Here is a 23,704-nt window from a genome sequence, read left to right on the forward strand (position 1 = left end):
TTAATATAAAAATATGTACCCTTGTAAAATGTTGGTAAAGTCTGCTTTACTGCTGTGTGATTAATGTTTCCTTTGATTACTATTCCATTGGCTTCACTGTAATCACTATTTAAAAACTGCCGATTTCCTTTTCTTATGCGCGCTTGTAGTCTTTACTATGATCTAATCTGCTGATTTCTTATTCGTACGCACGCGCGTAATTTTAACTATGATGCGGAAAATATGGCCACGCGTCGTCTTCACATTATACAAAACACTATTGCACTGAGCGGCAGTTATGCTTGAGTGAGCGCGAAGTGATATTACAAATGAGCCTTTTGACATAATATACGCACACGAACCGAAGGCTTGATCGTTCGTTCCGTGGCGGCTCTGCTGAAAATACCGACCGTTCCATGGCGGTCCTGCTGAGGGCAGATCGAGACCCGTGTGCGTGTGACTTCTGGTGGTAGATGATTGAATCGGTTGACTATGCTCGGTCACTGCGGTCGGGTCACGGCAAGATGTTGGCCGGAAGCGCAGTTGAGCGAGGGTGGTTCGGCAAGAGATGATTTTCAGCAAGAGAGGTACTTTCAGCAAGAGAGGTCGAGACGCGCCGCGTGCGTTCCTTATATAGCCACGTGGCGGCTCACTTAGCTGGCAACAAAGCATCGTCGTTGTTGCACTAATTCTTACACGAGGCGTCGAAGGAAAAATCCTAGAATCTTCGAGAAAAAAGAGGAAAGTAGGAGTAATAATACCCTTGGATGATCTTACAGTATATTATATTTCGGGTCGTAAACTTGCTCGGACTTGCCGAGTTTTGTTTGTAAATATTCGCTCGAGTACCCGTCCCGGTCCGCACGTGCGGGCCAGTCTAGGCGCACATACGGTACGCCGGACAGCGCGTATTACCTTTCTTTTGTTTGAAATTCATGGGATTGAATCAATCCCGAACAACAATACATTTTATTTTAAGATATATTGTTATTTTTATCTATTTTTATTTTAGAATCTTAAATAACCGAATAATTTGTTGTTAATTTGATCGTATTCTAAATTCAATTATTTTTCGAAGAAAAATAAACTTGAATAGATCTTTAATATCATTTATCATCTTATCATTAGTATCGGATTAATTTATTAAAGCTACTTCCCTATAATACGTATGATTAATATTGTTATTTGAACTATTTGTCTTCTATGCTTTGGTCTATACGATTTTTTTTTTTTTTTTCTGAAAATTTATAATATTTTTTACTTCCATTTGAAGTTTTTCATGTTAAATTACATACCATATAACAATTATTATGGTTAAATTTATAGTATATTTTTAAAAATAGATATTTTAAGTTAAACACTTAATGCATTTATATTATGTTTTCTTTCTTCTCATTTTTCTTCCATCATTCTGCTTCACAGATTTCTTTTTTCACAGAAAATACATTTATCGTGACGCTTGTATGAAATCTATTAAATGAAAATATAATTTAGTATAAGTAATATAATTATGCTGGTTAATAAATGGTTTATTAAATTTCATCTGTCTATAAGACATTATTATTGATGCACTTGTATGAAAGATAAGTAGATGTGAATTTTCCTATTTGATTTTCAATAAAAATGTCTCTATTATTGATTAATTTATTTCAGTAATATAACATAATATATATTTTCAAAAAATATTTCATACAAAAAATTGACTTGTTTTTAAAGAAAATTAATACAATACTTGCATGTGAGCAGATGTCACTAAATTCAATCAAAATTGTTTTTTAAGGAATTGAATGGAATTTGTCGAAGCTTTTAATTTATAAAGAATTGCTCGAAAAAAAAAAATAAATAAAACTTTTGACTATAAACATAGTGCCGAATGATATTTCTAAGTGAAATCTCGTACAAATACATTGTTATTTTAATACCTATGTTAAACATTAATAGATTATATAAAAATGATATAAATAGTTCTAGTTTTTAGTATGTTGGATAAAATATTTTTATCTATGGATTTTCAAATATTATAGCGCAATATATAATTAGCATTATTTTTGCAAAGTAATTTCATTTGTTCTAAAAGGTAATGAAAGCATATATTTTAAAAGTAACCGCACGTGAAAATATGTAATAGAAATCAATTAATTTCTTGTATTATTAAATGATATTATTATTAAATATAATTCTATTTTTATAACATTAAAATGAAATTTCACTAATTTAATATTATCTCATAAGTACTTTTATTTAAATCATTTCGTAATATTTGTGATATAGAGTGTATTTTCAATAAAAAGTTTACTCTACTGACAATATTATTTATTGCGATTAAATTTTGTAGAAGTAATTGGAGGATTTGCGTATGAAATATTAGATCATTTTTATGTATAATATTTGAAATTTTATAAAATGCAATTCATCGTCTAAAAACACCGATTGAAATACATCGATGAGCTTGTGACATCGCACGAACAACGTGCAAATTGTCACAAATGTAAAAATACTAATTCGCGACTCGTGCACTATCGTCTTACATTGTTGATTCTTTCAAGAATAATATACAAACTAACATAAGCTGACAATTTGCACTAGCCCATACTGAAAGTTCCAGAAATTCATTTCATAAAAGTTTCTAACATTCTAGCCGTTACTCGTTCCATTTTCTTTAAGTTTAACATCAAGAATCTTTATCATAAAATACTATTTCCATTTTCGATTAGTTTGTACGTGGAAATTGTATTTATTTAATTACGAGTTTTCAGCATAACACTTTCAAATAGCCGGTTTCACTTATCAAATACGGAGATTATGTTTTATGGATATTAATTTGAGATAATTCGTTAACTTTTTGCATTCAATATTCTTAACGATAATTCAATTGCAATATCCAGATAAATGTACTCTTTCGGTAATATTGTTAGTCTTCTGCTTTTATTGTTTAAGTAATTAATTACAATGTGTTTTTACAAAATATTACATGTAGTTGTGCAATTGTGTTTATTATATCGGTTTATAAATTTTAATGCATTTTCTTATTGTGTATAATGTATTTAGCTTACATGACTATACAATTAAAAATAGCTATTATGAAATCACTAATTAAATATAAATTATAATTATACTTATGCAAGTGCAGTGGTTTTATAAAATGTTAAGAATCTTTATTTTATTAATACTTTTCATCATACACATCGTTTACATTTCATAACATTAAAATTACGAATAGAATTTTCGATGAATTATTAGTTTCATTTGCACTAATAATGTGCTAGTTGATATTTATATTTGCTATTATATGCTAAAATTATGCATTTGCGGTAAATAAAATCAATTGCATCAAATAGTTTCAAGTAAGTAATGAAAAATTTATTTTCAAACTTATTACTTATTATTAATTTGATTATATAATGAATCTAATTAATAATAAATAAATTAATTAAATTTTCATATTCGAATACATGTATTAAAGTATTTACATATAAATACTTATTTAATCATTTATATTAATGAATGTATAAGATATTTTTAACACGAAATTAATAAAATAAATTAATTATAATACGTATGCGTTACATGGTATGTGAAAAATAAATATTGTATTTTGGAAATAACGACATCGAAATTAAAAGAAAGTGCTTTATAGTGAAGAGTTTGTCATTACTTAAACAACTATTCGACGACGAAATGAATCAGAAGTGATAAGATCTTATTCTAATGCCGAATAATTGTTATTATTTTATGTATCCTTAATTATCAGGTATTATTGATATAAAATTTATTGGATTAATTATGTCGCCTATCATGTTAATGATGAAAAGATATAACGGCATTGAATAAAAGTAAAAATGACTCATGAAATTTAGGAGTGGATAATTTTACTAAAACAAGCTTCCCACTACTGATTTATCGATACAAAAAGTTATTTAAAATCTTATCTTAATGTATCCGCTGCCCAAGTGTCTTTTTTTCACCGCTCGAAATCTACAATACAATAATCTGTTTTGAATAATTTATCAAGATGTATAAAAGTAGATTCGTAGTTTCCTTATCATTCAAACGCTTATCATTCGAACGCAACTTCCCTCGATCTTAAAAATGATCGTATTATCAAATAAAGAAATAATAGCCTCGGAGCTCTCGATTATTAATCGAAGATCGGCTCAGATTAACATCACTCAGTAAAATAGACAAATAGGTAAGGGCGCGAGTAAGAAGCAGATAGATACCGTGAGAAGCGGTCCATCGAATCTCATCCCCAGGGTAGGCCGGGTCCACTTGAGAGTCGCGTGGGCACGGGCTCCGAGGAGATGGGAGCGGCGGCGGCGGCCCTGATGCACAAGGCCCACTGGCACGCGTTCACCTTGCTGATCGACACGAGCCTCCTACCGGTCCAGCAGCTCGTCTCCCAACAGAAGCGGCCCATCGGTAGCCTCGTGCCCCGGAAGATCATCTACCTGCCAACGGACGAACGAACCCTCTCGGCGCGGCTGAGGCGCGTCGCCGAGGAAAACGGACGTGGGAGCGTCCTCGTTCTCGGCTGTGATCTCAACAGCGCGCGGAAGGTCATCACCCTCGCCGGCAAATACGAGATGCTCGCAGGGAGGTTCCTTTGGCTCTGGCTCGACCTCAAGGCAGAGCTCAGGTAAGACTCGAGAACACTCGTACATGTACACGTGTCACAGATTTTCAATTATTCGATTGGTTCTTTCTTAGTTAATAACCTTGTAGGAAAAAGTAATTTCTTTTTTATTTGGAATTCATAATCTGCTTTTTATGTAAGACCGCGTATCTCAATTACTTACCGCGCCGATTTAGGTTTTAACAATGTGAGCACAAATATTCGAAACAACCTATGCTTGAGGTTTGATAATGAATTTATTATTCCTTTGTGAAAAATATAGTACCTTTTGAAAGTGTCATTTGTAAAATAAATTTGGCATACATTAAATGTCTATATTATATTATAAATTTATATTAATTATTCTTATAATTATTGTAGATATAGTGTAATATCACCTATACACGAGTAATTTTATTTTTAGCAATGTCAGTCCTTAAATACACGTACAGTTTTAGTGCAAACACGTTAATAAACAATACGCTTAAGAATTTTAATATTTAAGTGATTTTATAACTTAGAACTAATAATTTCTTAGGAAGATACCTTCGAGATAATGTAACGAGGCTTCGATTTACATTAGTTAAGAGAAGCTTATGCTTAGTGTAATTATTCTACTAAGTGTCATAACTGAACAAATCAATTAATTTTATCTATTTGTTTACTAATGGCTAAAAATCATTAATAAAAACCATTCATCAATTAAAATCTCGTTGAATACGAACAATCATTTATTATAGATAATTTCTTGTAAAAAATATTATAATATTAAAATTTGTCAAAATTCTCAATATTTATTACAATTAAGACAAGAGTTTATTATTATTTTCAGCATACTTCTTTTGTATTCCATTAAAATATTAAAAAATAGAAAATAAATAATAAGTTCCCTTTAAGATTTCAATAATGCGCATGAACTTAAAAAAAAAAAAAAAATGAAAGAAGACGATAGTTTATATATTCTTCTCATAAAATAATGCTAGAGCATATAAGAAAAAGATGAAAGCTATCTTGTTTGATAACCAGCACATGATATATAGACTATCCAATCGAGTTATTTTTATCTTTTTCACCTCATTTATTTAAAATTGCATTTTTTTTTTATACAGTAATATCATTCGTACGGACATGAAAGTATTACTAAATGATTCGGTTGTTTTTGATTTCGTTATATTTGCAGTCCTTGAATACAATTGTCCTAAAATACGAGTAAATATTAATAATATATGAACTTGAATTTATTTCAATTAAGATTTTCTTATCAAGTAAGAAAGTTTGGATAAATATATATTTTAACTTCTCAACTAATGTATTTGAATAAAAATCTAATATAAAATTAAATTAAAAAGTCAAGATAAATTAAATCGTATTTCAAGTGCATATTAAGCTTCGTGTAATATAGGAATGTTTATACACAATTTTTCAAATAATTAAACTTCGTAGCTTCAACGAAAGCCCAAGCATTAATGTCCATTAAATTATCTTAAATTTTTAATTTTAGAAAATATAACCACTTAAATTAGCTTTCAATGTTTATTTATTACTCTACATGTCATATATATATATATATATATATATATATATATATATATATTCAATGTTTATTTATTACTCGATATTTGTTAATCAAATTATATAGCCAATTAATCTAAGGTAGTTAGCAACAACCGCTTTTACCCTATCATAATTAGATTTGTCAAAATGAATGCTCTGACGTCAAGTCGTGTAACGCAAACTTGTAATCGTAGCTAATTAACTTTATTATTTAACTTTATATAGCCTCGAGAATACATCGTTTTACGAAAACTATTGACAAGATAGAGGACAAGATAGACATAACTTTTAAATATAATTTTAAATCCAATTTATTTTATCGCGGACAATTGTTATAGATTAAATTTCACCAATTTCAAATCAGCCCGATTCCTAAGAGGTTTGTTCAAAGGATTTTAAACGTTCTATTATTTGATATAACAATAACAATAGCATTTACGAAAATCGTAAGAAAAATATTGTCATTTCTTACTTTGACCAAATACTGTACACAATGAATTTGATATCTTATCTTTCTCCCTATTCCAACAATGCTTATTCAGCAATTATAATTTGTTTACGTATAGATACAGTAATTCCTTATTATTAGCCAGCAAGATAATTAAACGTTAAGAGAGTGGGAGAGGGACAGGGAGAGAGAGAGAGAGAGAGAGAGAGAGAGAGAGAGAGAGAGACTCGAAATTACACGCGTTACTCTTGCATATATTTCAATGATCGTCCAATCTAGTCCATAAACAAAGGAATTGTACGTCGAACCTTTCCCCTCGCCCCACCCTATTCCAGCCCTAATCTCTCCAACGCATCCAGTTCGATATCAATAAATCCCTATTTCTTGAAAGCGTATGCATTTCGAGCTCCCGATACCGAAAGTAATTATCGGGATACCTTATGTAATGGTATAATCGTTCCACGACTACCCCGCAGTGATCCTTGATTATTTTCCATTGGCAGATCTAACGAGCCGAACATCATCGGCTCGCATGTACTACACAATGCCCGAGTTTCCGTGACAAGCGATTACTTGCCACCGACCGACAACCAGGAGTTCGGACCAAATCTCACTCCGGTCAGCGACATCAGTATTCATACCCTCTCAAATCTAGTTAGCGAAATACAGAAACTACAGGATTATCATTGGCAGAGCGACGCGAAAGGTGCGTTCGGATTTATTACAAAGCCACAAAACTGTCATTACAATCATTCTTAATTATAATAAGTAGAAACTTATTATTATTTTAACTTATATAAATGAAGTTTCGAGTGTCGCTCAAGGGTTCCGATGCCATTTTATGCATCTAACAATTCTAAATGTTCTTTTACAATTATTAGCAATTATGAGCTCCTGCATAAATAATGCCTCAACATAAAATCAATTTATTTATTATTATATATAAACGCTTATTCGAAGTTACTAGAATCCTTGGCTTTGTATGAAAAATTATGAAATTAACTTGGTTGAAGTAAGAATATTATTTTTATTTTTAAAATTACTTATTAATACAAATTCATAAAATTTTAAATAACACATCCTTTGTTACGGATACGTCAAATTAGTTCAACTCTTTTCTTACGCTAAATAAAATACCATAAATATTTTATATTTAAAAATCTTATGTAAACGCATAAAGCAGAATGAGATAAGAAAAGTTGTAAACCTAGCCATTCTTCTTCTGCTTTACAATGTTCATTATTTTGAAGTAAAAAAAAATGATTTTATACGTATTTTTACTATCTTCGATATATGTAATCCAAAAACTATCTATAAATACGAAATGGTTAAACAAATATATTTTTCAAGCTAGGAATTAAGAATTAAGAAATTCAATAAAACTTCGCAAAATATTTATTTTTATCATTCAACAGATATACGATTCCGAGATCAACAATTTGCATTAATATCATTTAATTAGAAATTCTTACTTTCAAATTATATATCAACAATACAAATTTGAAATGATTTTATATGCTTTATTATTTTATACGTCTGAACATTGCGTTGCGTACTCGTAATATTTTTGTGTTTCAATCAATTTTTAAATATACATAATTTCAATTCAATAACACATTAATTACTTTTAAGACATAATTTATATGACGTAGTACTACATCAGAAAGTATAAAATGCTTCATCAAATATTCAAACACAAATTTTATTTTTAGATGTTAACAAACACTCTTTTCATTATATTACAATGTTTTCATTTTACAATAACTAACTAAATCTGCATAAACCGAACATATTCAACCTACATAACTTAAAAAATGTTAATAAATTTTTTGTATAAAATAGTAGATACAAAATTTACCATTTACAAAGGTCAATTAATTTTCATTTAGTTCATATGTATCTTGACTAGTTTTGATAAATGATTTCCTCTACTTATTCTCTATCCTTTAAGCTCACAATTTATATTTAAATTAAGTCAAGTACTACAAAGTTTAAATAGATATCTCGAGATAAATAGATTTTCTCGAATTCAACTATTCCTAATTAATAGATATAATAATTGAATATTCTATTTAAAAGAAATATTTCTTATTATTAAATAATTAGTTAAAATCATGTTTTTCAAATTGGAAAAATTAAACAATTACTTTATAATTCTTCAATATACTATTTGCAAAATTTCAAAAAAACTTTATTGCAATAAACATAATTTGTACATATATGTATATATGCATATATACACATATTATTACATATTATATAGTAGAGACACCTCATATACATTTCTAAATTTCTAAATTATTTGTGTATTTTTATACTAATAAATATTTATTATATTTATTATAATTTAATGCTATTATTCATTTTAATACCATTAAACTAGTTTTGAAATCATTCTTGATACATTGAAATTTTAATTATTATTATTGCTATTTTTAATACATAATATTTATGATTTACGAATTCCAAACATTTAGCTTAGATCTTTGTTAAAACTAATCTGCGTTTATTAAACTTTTTTATTAACATATCCAGAATTAATATTTTATCTACATTGCACGTATATTACATATAAATCTTCATCTATTATTATTTTTTCAACTATTTGTTCATATTTAATAATTTTCTTTAACATGTTTTATACTTACCAATAGTAATATACATATTACAATTTTACATTAAAATTATACTTGATCTCTATTTTATTTTAAAATGTTTTCAAATAGATTAATCGACAATGTTAATATAACTTATATCTTTATCTATTAATAATTTACGTATTACTAACAACAATAAAAAAGTTAATTAACCCATAACATCGGTAATAGATTTTGTGAATCATATGTTTTCTTAATGCTTTGTGTTTAAAAACTGAACTATTTCATTATGCAATGCTGCATCTGGAATTGTTCGTATTATCTCACATATATATCTTTATATTTAAAGTACGTGAGTTCAATAAAAAACTTTGTAATATAATAAAAGTCTAAATTTATCTATTTATATTACTGACATCATTTTCTCCTCCACGAAGTTTTGCAGCGGCATCTTGTAAATATTCTTTCATAAAGTTTTACAAGAAAAATTAATTAACGTTATGCAAATGCATTATAATTTTTTTTTTTTCTTAATTTCGTGTATTAAAGCATGTTTTAATAAACTAATCACGATAATTAAAAATATACACTCTATTTTATATATAAAAAAAAATATATATAAAACACAATATAAACTCATTGTCAACTTATATGTTATTTCAAATATCGATTGATTTGTTTATAATTCATCAAAATTCTAAATTAAATGACACGATTTTAAGAACATTATTCTTATCTCGATAAACATAAATGAAATACAAAAATATTTAGTTATTTGTATATTTATTTGGCGGTTATTTTAAATACTCTTGTTTTTTTTTGTTTTTTTTTTTTTATATAAATTATTTAGTAACTAGTTAACTTCTTTCTTTTTATATTCATCACACGACTTCTAATTAAATATCTATTTTGAAATTATTCTATTCGTTATATTTAAAATTCAATTATTATATGTATTAACAAGAGTATATATTATATTCTCAATTGTAAACCGTCTCTTTTTGTATTATATTTATATATGCATGTAAACATAAAGAATCATTTCCTAGAAAATATCAAATATAAACGACAAGAAGTAGTTCCTGGAAAATATCACAATAAATTAAATATATTCCGATTATTTGATTTTAGTGATTTGTAAACGTAACATAACATAAACGTGTAAATGGTAAACTCGGAGATAATAAGAATAAATAACAAAAATCGATCGTTTTATCGACTTAAAATTGATTTAACATTGCAATTTTCATTTTTATCATAAATATCGACAAAAGATTTCTTTATTTAATTCAATAGAATTCAGAACTATTTAATTACTAATTCATAATGCATGGATGAATTTAATTATTATAGGTTACCAACTACATTTCAATTTATTTACAGTTATATTATATATATATATATATATATATATATATATATATATATATATTTGTATTTTCAAATGCTTTAAAATCATTTCTTAGTGACATATCCCAAATCTACGAACATTAGGATTTCTCTACGACACATTATTTCACTTGATAGTCTATAAATTTACTATTACTGCAAATTCAACTATATTTCTTCAGAATTATAGTTTAGATAGTAGTAAAAAGTAAGAATCTTTCATTTTTCAGAAATATTAGACTAAAAAATTGAATAAATTGAATAAAAATGTTTATTTTCCTTAGGGATATGTTAGTAAAAAAAAAAATGTTCTTATTCTTATTTATGTAAATCATGCAATTAAGAAATCATGTAATGCTGTGCATCTTATTCATTTAAATGTTAAAACTAAATTAGTATGAAACTTTCCTGACAATATATTATTATTAAGAGAATTTTGACTGTTTTATATAAAATTTGCATTAAATTTAATTCCAACGGTTCAATAAATAATTCACTTCTTTACTCTCATTATTAGATAATATAAACTATCAAGAACTAATATGTTGTTTATATGACAATGTTTTATTCATGATATAAATAACACATATACATGCTTACAATCCAACTTCATTATTATAATTTATACGTACATGCATGTATATTTTAATCTTTCATATTCATCATTAAATTTTTATTTTATCTCCATAATTAAAATTATATTAGATTGGAATTAGAATCTAAATATTTATTTACTACTATAAATTTCTATTGAATATAACAAAAGAAATAATAATAATAACATTATCAACTATATTGAAATATTGTATTAATATATTAATTTTTTTTTTTAACTGAATAATTTTACGGGTTTTATTTTTGCTTTTATTAAAACATACTCAATCTTACAATTACTTTAAATGTATATTGCAACGTATTAACTTAATATATCAGAGAATTTTATAACATCGGAAATTGGATTAACTTACAAATAAAGTAGGAGGATTATGTAACGGACAAAGGATTATATATAAGAGTTTTATTTTATATGCTGTGAATAACAAACTTATCAAGTCTTTTTCATTATTATTATTATTATATTATTAATTAAAATATAACGTTAAAATAAATCTTATTACTAATTAAATTTTTATCTTTACAATGGCGGTATTATGGAAATAACATATTACAGAAAGCCATTAAATAGTTAAAGCTGTGTTGCGTTGAGTTTGCATCGAATAAATAATGATTTTCTGATTTATTAATTTATTTCGTGCTTTTTCTCAGAACAATATTTAAGTGCATTAGGAGATGCATTCTTTTTTTCTATTAAGAATATAGTTTGTTATAATTCTATTATTACAGATTGGAACAAAAGTTGAAATTATTCTTAAATCTTTTTTTTAAAACTTTCGTTGTCATTAATGCCCGTTGCGACAGTTTTATATGAGTTTCTTGATTTTATTACGAAAGATAAAATGGTGTAAAAAAAAAACAAACTTTTTACAGCCCACCTTGCAACATTTACATTTATCTTATATATTTAGCAATAGATAAAATTCACATGTATTTCGTGCTATTTGAAAAATATCTGTGCAAATATTGCTAATGAATATAAATGTTGAAATGCACTTGAATTATGACGTGAAGAACACATGAATTAAGTGTTATTATTCATTAGTATTTTACATGCAGATAAAAGATTACCGGAATCTATTAAGTAATTTTTTACATTTTTAAATTTATGCTTCTTCTAAAAGAAGCCACTTTTAACATTTTTATTATCAGTTTACACCGACATCCTTCTTTCATCTCGAACAATTTTTCCAAGTAATTTTCAAGGAAAATAAATGAAAAAATAGTCCATTTCCTAGATAGCTACTAAGCCTGGAAAATGTATTCTTGATTTTCTAAAGGGTTTCTAGTTTCATAATATGTGCATAAAAACCGCATTAATAACGGAGCAATAAAGGTGTTGCGGGCACATTAGACCCGAGCAACATGAATACTTGCTTTTGAATTTGGAAGCTCCGCTCGATAGGTCCGTAGTCTAAGGTCGCTTGAAAATTGTAAATGCACATTGGAGAAAGTAAATGAACGCTCCGGTTGCGCACTCGAAGCTTCGGCTCCTCCTCCTGGTCGCCCCTGTCACCGAACAACCCCTTCGTGGCTGCAGATCGTAAGCCGAAGAAGCGAGAGACGCCGAGTCGCTCGGCTTACGGCGGCTCCCTCGAGGACGACGAGGATACGCGCACCTACGATAAAAATGTCAATTCCAAGAGCTTCATGCCCCTGGGCATGCTTGCGCTGCGGCCGGTGAATGGGCGGGTCGGCGGCGGGCCCGACACCATCCTCGCACGGATGATACGCGAGGCGGCTCAGGCGCTGGACAGGACGATGCTCGAGTCGAGGCCACGTTTAGGGCGGATCAGCGAGGCACAGCTCAAGGAGGTCTTCGTCCCGGAGTGTCTTGGAGAGCCGCCGCGGCCCAGGCATCCGGGTGTGGCCGAGGTCAGGGCCAACCTCTCCTACAGCCTTACCGCGAAGCTCAGGGAGTCCGCCAAGCAGATATCGAGGGACAAGGCCGAGTTCCACCTGCTCAACCTCCAGGGCATCCTCTTCCCTGGGAACAAGACGCAGCTGAGGTGAGCGGAGCTGTCACGTAGCGTCACGCTGTTAAATTTTTTTTCACGCTTTGGTCTCTCGTATTGTGAATTACAGCTACTTTCACTGCACTGCCATTGTACGAAATTCAATTTCTCGCGAATCTGCCAATTTTCAGCTTTGAAAGGCTTTTATCTTTCGGGACATATAAAAAAAATTGGGAATATTCTAAAGGGAAAGATGTACGTGCGCAATATCTGAAGAAACATTTTTGTTTTATGCACTTGGATGTTTTATGCAATCCGACTGGAAAATCACTGCAATTATCTTGATAATGACATCGGTGCTTCTGGTGAAATTTAAATTTACCAAATTACCAACGTACCAAGTTCTTGACTTTGAGTTTGTTATTATATTTCAATGCGCCAGAAAAGAAATTGTGCAAAGAGATCAGCGACAAACGGATTTCTAATTATTTACATAATAATTCGGTCGTTCATTTTATTCTTTTAAACTTTAGACTTTACTCTGTAATTAGCGTTGCCCAATATTTGTATAAAAAAAAAAAAAAATTACCAACGTACCAAGTTCTTGACTTTGAGTTTGTTATTATATTTCAATGCGCCAGAAAAGAAATTGTGCAAAGAGATCAGCGACAAACGGATTTCTAATTATTTACATAATAATTCGGTCGTTCATTTTATTCTTTTAAACTTTAGACTTTACTCTGTAATTAGCGTTGCCCAATATTTGTATAAAAAAAAAAAAAAAGAAAATGGATACTCCCGTTGAAGGGGTTGAATTTTTTTTTTTTAAAGTGACATACGTCCTGAAGATCAGAGTCTCGAGAAGCAAAAGTGCCTTTAAAAAATGTACCATCGATTTTCTATTGGAAGTGTACAATAGACATAATAGCTTATAAAAGATATGTTTTATTGTCGTACAATTATACTTTGACTAAATATAAAATATCGAAAGAATTTTCGAAGATTTTTTTAAATTTAAAGTTAATGCTTGAATGATATTCGGTCCCACTTAGAACATAGAATTCGAGAAAAATTGAGACTTATCCATTTGTTTAATATTATTAACCATTAAGCCGACAATAAATTTTCAATTTCAATATATTAATTGAATTTCTAATTTTCAGATTCCTTTTTAATTACTTGATCATATAACGCAATAAATAATTCATAATGATTTATCCTTAATTTGTAAATTTTAACAAAGACTTTTTATAGAAGACTTTTGCACACTTTTAATAAAATATTACTATTGTTTAAATTTCTACTTCTCTTGTCTTTCAATTTTGCATATTTCATTTAAAAATTTCATTTAACAATATGCAAGCACACATAATATATGTTATACTTTTAAATTGTAGTCCTTATTAAAGGAATTATTGATATTACTATTTGTTTTCTATTTTAAATTGTGTATTGATAATTTAAAAACAACTAAAAACAATTAAAAATCACCTTTATCTAATTGAATATATAAAAGTTATGTCAATGTAAATAAAAAAAGTCCTCCAATAGCTTTCTAATCGTGTAATTTATCTTTGTATTTAATGTTAGACATCTTTACGCTGCTGTTTATTCTTGAAATTAAAAATGACACAATCAAGTTTTAATATAAAATCCCAGTGGATTCAAACAATACAGCTGTAAGATGAAATGTTTGCTATAATGAAAAGCTGCACTATTGTTCTTCGTGTTTTCTTAACGGATCCCCTCTTGTTTTCATAAATATGAAAAGCACTTGTATAGTATTATTATTTCAATATAGAACTAAAATTAGAGTCATAATTATTAAAGCACACAACAAAATTACTCGTTAATACACACACACGCACACAGAGAGAGAGAGAGAGAGAGAGATAGATAGATAGAGAGAGAGAGAGAGAGAGAGAGAGTTATGTAATAGTTTTTAAACTGACATAATTCTTCATAAATTTGATGGTATATTTTTAGTTTATTAAACATACATACATTTCATACTTACGTAATTCATTTATTTGTTTCGATGAATTAGCTTAAATAATTATCATTTCAATATGGTCGTATTATATAATTATATTTTATTGATATTATTTTACTATTCACCCCTATCATCCTTACGATACTTTTTATAAACTTATTATAAAGAGCGCAAACTATAACATATTCTCTTAAGTTTCATCCGGTATTGTTAATTTAATAATATGTTGCAATGATTACTCATTTTGTTTATAGAAATTTCTTACGTAAATAACATTAAGCTTCCCTACGTGATATATAGCGCAAACATTAATTTAATCATAGTTAAATTGTCGTAATCGTTAGTGAAATTATAATTGAAAATAATATCTATTTCCTAATGTTTGTTATTATATACTGATTAACGTAACCATGCAATTTATACAAAATAATTTTAATTATTATGTAGAGATTTACGAGGATATCATATATATTTGAACGTATTGTTAATTCATAATTTTAATACGAAACAGAAGGACCTTTACATTTTATAAATTTTTTGCTATTTTAACAACTAGAATTCATTCAATATATATGAAATAAATCGACATAATATTTAGTATCAAATATATTATGTTTATACGTGCTACTTTAAATGGATCAAATCCAATTTATATCGATGATTCATCTAAAATTTGTTCGAGCATATATTAGATAATCTTATGAAAAATTATAAATAATGTATTGTAGCAATCTGTGTTATTAATGATAAAGTATCTTGCTATGTTAGTTTTCAATTTATTATGGGAAACTAAAGATATTGCACATTCATCATCCCTCTTTTATAATATTTTATAATCTTCTCTATCAACATACGTCGCAAAAGTTTTCCGTACTGGTTTTAATGTAAATTTTCACGGGGCTTTCGCTTATACGCGGTATGTCAACATCTAACACTCCTATCCGTTAAATTGAATTTTTTATGCATTATCAATCTTATTAAAATCTCATTCTAAAATCATTCCAATATCTCGTGACTTTGTATTCAATCATATAAATGATTGCAGCTGTGTTATACGCATAATAATAATACGCAAATACTAAGAAATATTTAATTTTATTAGTACGGCAATAAAGACCGTCGTGCACATTCTTCGTCTATGGGTGCATTATTTTTTGCCGTCGTTGAATGCCTCGAGTCCCGCGTTAATATTTGTGTTGCAAATCTCCATGCACATTCACCAGGTGGACAAAAGTAGGCTCCATAAGGGGAGGCCGTGAGGTTCGTTTGGATACGATAATCTGGCCAGGCGGTGGAATTGTTCCAGCGTACATCGAGGAGGGCCGCGAAAAGATCGGTATGCCGTCCTACAAAATCGTTACAGCCCTGGCGCCTCCCTTCGCGATGGTCACGAACCTCCAAGAAGGCACTTGCTTGCGAGGACTGACGTGCAAACACGGAAATACCATCAAGTGCTGCTACGGCTACTCAATGGATTTACTTTATCAAGTCTCCCAGGTCTATATATCCTTTATGAAAATATTATTACATCTCCATTAAACGGTGTAGTGGCTTAACATATACGCGCGCGCGTATATATAAGTTAATCTGTTTTCTTTTATCAATTGTTTTATCAATCGTATATATATATATATATATATATATAATATCGATACATTTAACAAAAATAAAAAAGGTGTTTTTAAGGTCACAAACTATTCTCAGGACATTTTCTTCAATATAGGAAATCTCTCGAGTTTAATTCGTTACAATTATAAAGATAAAAGATAGTTATAAATGAAATTTGAAATAAATGATTTATTATTGGTTTAATGAGCTTGCTTGCCAGTGCAATGGATCCAAAAAGATCCGTCTGCTGGATCGATTGGAAATATTGTTGGCTAACCTAACAACCATTTATCGCGTGATAAAGGTGTGGTAGGTCAAGGCTCGTTCCGAACAATTGCAGGACCTGGAGTTCCGCTTCGACCTTCATGTGGTGAAAGACGGTTTGTTCGGGCGCAGACGAGGTCGGAACGGCACGTGGAACGGCGTCGTCGGTGAACTGCTGTCCGGCAAGGCTCAGCTGGCGTTCGCACCGATGAGCGTCTACTCGCATCGTTCCCAAGTCGTCGACTTCACGACCCCTTACTACTTCAGCAGCGTGAGCTTCCTCATAGCGCCTAAGGAGCGCAACAGCTTTTCCTTGTTAGCCTTCCTCCAGCCTTTTAGTCCCGAGCTCTGGATAGCCGTATTCACGTCCCTCAACATCACCGCGATGTTCGTCGCTGCCTACGAGTGGTTCAGCCCTTTTGGGTTGAACCCTTGGGGGCGCCAGCGCAGCAAGAACTTCTCCATAGCGTCGGCCCTATGGGTCATGTGGGGTCTGCTCTGCGGTCATCTCGTGGCTTTCAAAGCGCCCAAGTCCTGGCCAAATAAGTTTCTCATCAATGTCTGGGGTGGATTCTCCGTCATTTTCGTCGCCTCCTACACGGCTAACATAGCCGCACTTATTGCCGGACTCTTCTTTTACTCCACCGTCAATAATTATTACGACCGAAGCGTAAGTCCACTAACCTGTCTCCTTTCAAATTACAATTTCAACTAATAATTCTAATAGCGTCTTATCAGGCTTAATTGAAAATTTCACATTGTAAATAATGTTAATAATTTAGTTTGTGGATATGTTGATGCATTTTGTATTAAATACGTATAAGGATATATTAACTATGTACGAGTAATCGTCTTACTACTCGTCTAAATAATATCTATATACTCGTAAAATATTTTTTTTAATTTTCACTCGCTTTCTCTTGCCCTCGTTATGTTAAGCTTCGATACATAACGCGCAACTCGCAATCGTAGCTTTTGCTGCAGAAAGTCGCGGCGCCAAAGGCATCGGCAGCTGAATATTATGTCCAGCAAGCGAATCCCCGATTGTGGTCATACATGTCCCGGTATTCCGTCTTGGATGTCGCTGACGGTGTTGACAGATTACTTAATGGCAGTCTGGATATTCTTATAGCCGATACTCCAATTATCGATTATTATCGGGCGACCGATAATGGCTGCAGACTGGAAAAAATCGGTGACTCTATTAAGGAAGATACTTACGCTGTTGCATTGTCGAAGGGTCATCCGTTAAAGGAGAGTATCTCTCAAATAATTGCCAATTATACTAGTACAGGACTTCTCGACATTTTACAAGAAAAATGGTGAGTCTTTCATCGACTAAGCTTCCAACAAATTAAAAAATTTTTCCTTTCATCATCGACTAGTTTTTTTCTTTTCTTATAACGAATTTTTTTTTTTTTTTTTTTACTGTGAAAAATTTACCTAGAATTTCAAATATTGCATAACTAATAGGATATTTAAGTATTATTTATATAGCCAAGTAATGGCCATACCATTGAAAATAATAATCACATTCACAAAATTTGTTACAATTTGTCACAATTTGTCTGCCAAAAACAAGTCTCAATTATTATTTGGCAAAGACTGTCAGGTAAAAAAATACTTTAACCAATCGATATTTATAAAATTTATTAGATAATACAAGACAGATCTTGGCTTATACGTTAAAATATTTAGCGACTGCCAATGTAAGTGTAAAGTTAAAAATTTCCAATATATAAGGAAAAAAGATGAAAAAAAATTTTCACGTCTATGTTAATTCCTATATCCTACACTAATATCCTTATGCATACTTAACTATTTAATGATACTTCAAAGTTTGTCTGGTATGGAAGTAGACGATTACAAAGCTTAACATATTAAGCAAACAGAAGCCTTAATGTGTCAAATGCAGGTACGGTGGTTTGCCTTGTATGCGTGGAGCGGCTTCGAGCTTTGGTTACGACGGTCAACCCCGACAAGCGGGTCAACCCCGACCGCTGGGTGTCTCTTCGGTAGCTGGAGTCTTCTGTCTCCTTGGGCTTGGCATGAGCCTCGGCGTTGTAATCCTCGTTGGCGAGCACATATTCTATAAATACAGTTTGCCGAAGCTGCGCCAGAGACCGAAGAATTCTATGTGGCGCAGTCGTAACGTCATGTTCTTCTCGCAAAAATTGTACAGGTTCATTAATTGCGTGGAATTGGTGTCGCCGCATCATGCAGCGCGCGAGCTAGTGCACACTGTTAGACAAGGACAGATCACCTCGCTCTTCCAGAAAAGCGTGAAAAGGGTAAGCGGGTGGACTTTCGATTTGGCTTTGCACTTTGTCCAATATTTATCATTTTTGTCTCTCGCCATTGCTAAATATTCTGCAGACCGTAAAATTTTACCTTTAACCTTCCCGATTAATGGCAAATTTATATTTAATGCCAGACGATCGATTGACGCAATGCCTATTGACACAACGATTAACAAATTAATACATTAATAAATAAAAGTAGACATTAGCTTATTTATAATACGAGGCGGTAAATACTATAGATTGTATGCATTTAGTTCTTTAACGAGTAATTTTACCTCTAAATGCGTGTATCTGGATTTTCCATCATTAATTAAAATGAAAATTTGATTATTATTAATTCGATCAAATGAATTTTTATCAAAAAAAAAAAAAAAAAAAAAAAAAAAAAAAAAAAAAAAAAAAAAAAAAAAAAAACATTGTTGACTTAAAATGCAAATATTATTTACGTGACAAATATTTTTTTATAACACTCTATTGTCATCTATAACATTGATGGAAAATAATGCTAAGTAAATTAAAAAGTTTTACGCAAGATTTCAACAGTTAGAGATTATTAGATTCGGAAAATATTATTCCTAGCTTAATAAAATTTATTATGCAATCCATTTATCAGATCTTACAGAGCGCTTAAATATTTGGATAAACTTTTCGATGAATTAATCGATAAATTAATGATTACTAAACTATGTTTATTGTGGATTTCAATACTTTAACAAGATATGCATATTTAGTAATAATTATAAAAAAATTATTATAAATGCACTAATAGTATATTGGTAAATTTTCAATAGCATCGAATGAGACATCATACTTATGAAATTCCAAACAATGATTTAATTCTTTTTTTGTTGTTTTTTTGTTTGTTTGTCTTTGCTTCTTTAATTATAGCGGTAAAATGCTTTTATCATCATATTTAATCAATTTTTTGAAATTTTTTTTTTTATTCTGTCTGCGTTCGCATGTGCATTTAGTGTCCTATCATTTATCGCCTTTGCTTATAATGTTCAACCCTACAAAAGCACAATTAAATTGCCGATTAAATTGTAATTATTATTAACGTGTAATATTATTAAGCGTAGCATTTGAACAAAGTACGTAAGTCTGATTTGTTCCAGAAGGAACACGAACAGCGTCGCCGACGTAAAAGCAAAGCGCAATTCTTTGAGATGATCCAGGAAATTCGAAGGTCAGTGGTTTAAAGTGAAAAAGTTTCTCTCTGATAAGTATATCCCAATAATTACGTATTCGTATAATAAATTCTATTCACCTCTTCGTTATTATACCTCATTAAATTACAATAAATTAAAAAAAAAAAAAAAAACTACATATATAAATACATAAAATCAATGACGCCCCCGACCTTGTTAATTACATAATTAATTACATAATAATATACGCAACATATATCGTAGGCACCATTTGTTATTCTTATAAGCAAGCGTATGCAATTTTATTGTCGATGGGATGCATGACGTATAGTGCTTAAGCTCATTGTTAAATCAAGTCAAGAAATATGGGGTTGAATTTTTTTTAGAGTCCAACAAGAGGAGAAAGTGGACTCGGGGCCCGACGAGTCCAAGGGCGCAATCAAGAAAGACCTTACGAAGGACAAGGTTCGCGAACCCAGCAGGAGCAGAAGCAAAAGTCCGATGATGCTCCGAGGCACGACGAGTCCTCGGCAACGTAGCGAGAAGAGCCACAGCTCCTCGAATCTCGCGGGCTCGCGACTTGGCCTTGCACCGATAGGCCTCGATGCCGCGACGTGCAGCCAGTCAATGAAACCTCTCGAGTTCACTCTGAGCAACTCGAATCTGCGCGCCCGCAGTCCCATGGAGATGGTCGGCAGGAGGCTCAGCCACGGTAACGGGGAATCGCCTCCGCCGACGCCAAAATTATCCTCGAACTTCGGGGGAAGCACGAACTTGCGCGCCCATCAAAGAGGAGAGTCGATGGGAGGCGTCCCGACGCCGAAACAGCGAAGCCCTGCCAAAAGGGGACAATCGTTCCCCGTCTTTGCTACTCTCCGAACACCGCATTCCTCCTCTGGACAGCATTATCAAGTAATAGAGGACATTTACACGCGTATTGAGGGCAAATTTTGAATTTCTGGCTCACTTCACTTTGCTCGCAATAATTCAAGCTTTTACATTGATTTTACATAGATACTTTAGTCGATTGTATCATCAAGTCTTTATGAATTTTATATTTTTTCATTCTAACGTTTGTCATTGCTGAAACACTTACAAAAGAGTTTCGTCAAATCGCTAAAAACGCAATATTTAAGCATAAATTGAGCTACGTGTAAAAAACAAAAAACAAAACAAAAAAATCATATTTTTATTTTTACTTAAATTTTATTTGATTAAAAATGATTCTCGTTAAAAAGTGAAATATTCATAAAGTATTATTAAATTGTTAGATTATTACTAATCCTTGGATGAGCACAAATGAATTAAATACTTTTTATTTAGTAAAATTTTAATAAGATTAGCATTTCGAAAGCAATTTATTTTTTCATTACTTATATATAATATAATTTATTACATTGAATTTGTTGTATGCGCGCGTGCGTGCGCATACATTTGTATACACGTGGAGTTATGTGAAGTGATTTATATAGATAAATTAATAAGTATTTGTAGATATTTATTTATTTATTTATTTTTTTTTTTTTTTGTCTCTCTATCGAATTTCTTTCTAATCCATAGGTATCCAGAAGCCCTCTACTTTCCCCGAATAGCGAATTGACTTCGGTGATAGGTCGCAAATTATCTCGTGAATGGGGTTCCGGAATCGATATATCTAGATCGTCGGAAGCCATTGGCTCATCTTCTATTTTCGTCCTAAATCAAGAGCCGCAGCCGATCGATGACGAGCATCAGAATAGCCAAGACGATGTTATATCGTTGAAAAAGCCAATCAGACGAGCTAGAAGTCACGAAAACAAGGATATCAGCGAAAGTAGCAAATTCGACGAGTCATCGTCGAAATTTGCTGTCCAACCGGTCGTTGATGGCCAGTCTGTGAGTAAACGCGCGAAAAATCAATTGGAATCCGAACTTAAGGCTATACTGACGGCTCGAGCCCACCACTTTGAACTACATCCACCTTGATTTCCGATAAAGACGAAAAACGTTTTATTGCCACGCCATCACTGACAATGTATTATTCTGAAGGGAGTGTCCAATGCAATATTTACACTCCAAACTCGAAGTACCTATTGTAGTTAAGAGATAAATACTAGGATGGAATTATGCTCAGCCTTGTGACGGGCTTTATATCTGCGAAACATCAAATAAGCAATATCGGATTTCTAGAGTTACTTGTAGAAAAATCTGATAGTATAAGTTAAAAGGCAACTGTATTGCAGCTTTGCGAAATCGAAAGCAGATTGATAAGATCGGGTTCAGTTGATAGAACAACCGAACGATGGTTGATACGGACGGGAATACAGGTAGAAAGCGAACTCTAAGAAATTCTCATAATCGATTCATTTATTATGAATCAAATATATTATTCACTTACGTGACAAAGTGCTATATAACAGTATAGGGATAAGCGAGATAAAAATCTTTTCTTAGACTCTTTAAATAGAATTATCTGATAATAGAGCAACTACGAAATGAATATGTAAGATATTTTCTTGTTGGTATTTTAATCTCTACGCTAAAGCCGTTGGTTCTGCAGAGTCTCAGACTCCCTTTGAAAGAATTTAAGTCTTCCGACAGCTACGCATTCGTTTAACGGAACTACTATTCAACCTCTTCGTTCGAACAATTTAACAATCACATCGAAACAACGATTTTTAATGCCCAATTTGTTTAAACGTAATCAAGCAACTTATTTCGTTCTATTAATTGTAATTGGAATATATCATGAAGTAATAATGGCGGCGAAGTAAAAAGGGAGATACGAAACTCAAGCTAACGGTGTAGAATGACCACTTATAATGAAATGCGTAAAATTTAATATAAAAGTATTTGTGTTGATCAAGAAATAAAAAAAAAAAAATAAAAAAAAAAAAGAAAAAAAGACATGTATCCGAAAGAATAGTAAATATCGAAAGAATGTTTTAACGGGCAGAAATTAAAAGGGATTTTATCGATTTATTCAAAATGGAATCCACGTGTACCCACAATACGTGGAAGTACGCTTTTTTATGAGACAGATTCTTGGAAAAACTATTAGACTGAAAAATTGTGAGATTTATTAAGAAGTGGAATTGTTTCAGGGATAAGTAGGTTGGAATTGATGGGATAAACATGATCGTCATTACAGTTTACAATGATTTAGGCATTTGATTGGTTGCAGAGCCATGACATTCAATAAACAACCGAATGAATAAGTTATTAAAGCTTGCTGCACAATAGAAAATAATAGAAACACA

The 23,704-nt window shown here is 30.9% G+C and overlaps 1 protein-coding gene across 1 annotated transcript in view; it reads left to right on the plus strand.

Annotated features, from left to right (window-relative positions):
• LOC105363713 (uncharacterized) overlaps positions 1-23,318 on the plus strand; it is a 41,617-nt gene extending 18,299 nt beyond the window's left edge. The window contains exons 3-12 of the mRNA XM_011501463.1: positions 4,233-4,615; positions 7,097-7,299; positions 12,735-13,203; positions 16,366-16,639; positions 17,091-17,684; positions 17,987-18,336; positions 18,930-19,305; positions 20,433-20,503; positions 20,852-21,377; positions 22,026-23,318. Coding sequence (XP_011499765.1) covers positions 4,233-4,615; positions 7,097-7,299; positions 12,735-13,203; positions 16,366-16,639; positions 17,091-17,684; positions 17,987-18,336; positions 18,930-19,305; positions 20,433-20,503; positions 20,852-21,377; positions 22,026-22,430 — 3,651 coding nt within the window. The 3' untranslated portion in view covers positions 22,431-23,318. The remainder of the gene's footprint in view (positions 1-4,232; positions 4,616-7,096; positions 7,300-12,734; positions 13,204-16,365; positions 16,640-17,090; positions 17,685-17,986; positions 18,337-18,929; positions 19,306-20,432; positions 20,504-20,851; positions 21,378-22,025) is intronic.
• Positions 23,319-23,704: the final 386 nt, after the last annotated feature.

This window comes from Ceratosolen solmsi, unplaced genomic scaffold (genome assembly GCF_000503995.2).
Source record: "Ceratosolen solmsi marchali unplaced genomic scaffold, CerSol_1.0 scaffold3, whole genome shotgun sequence".
NCBI classification, from domain to species: Eukaryota; Metazoa; Arthropoda; class Insecta; order Hymenoptera; family Agaonidae; genus Ceratosolen; species Ceratosolen solmsi.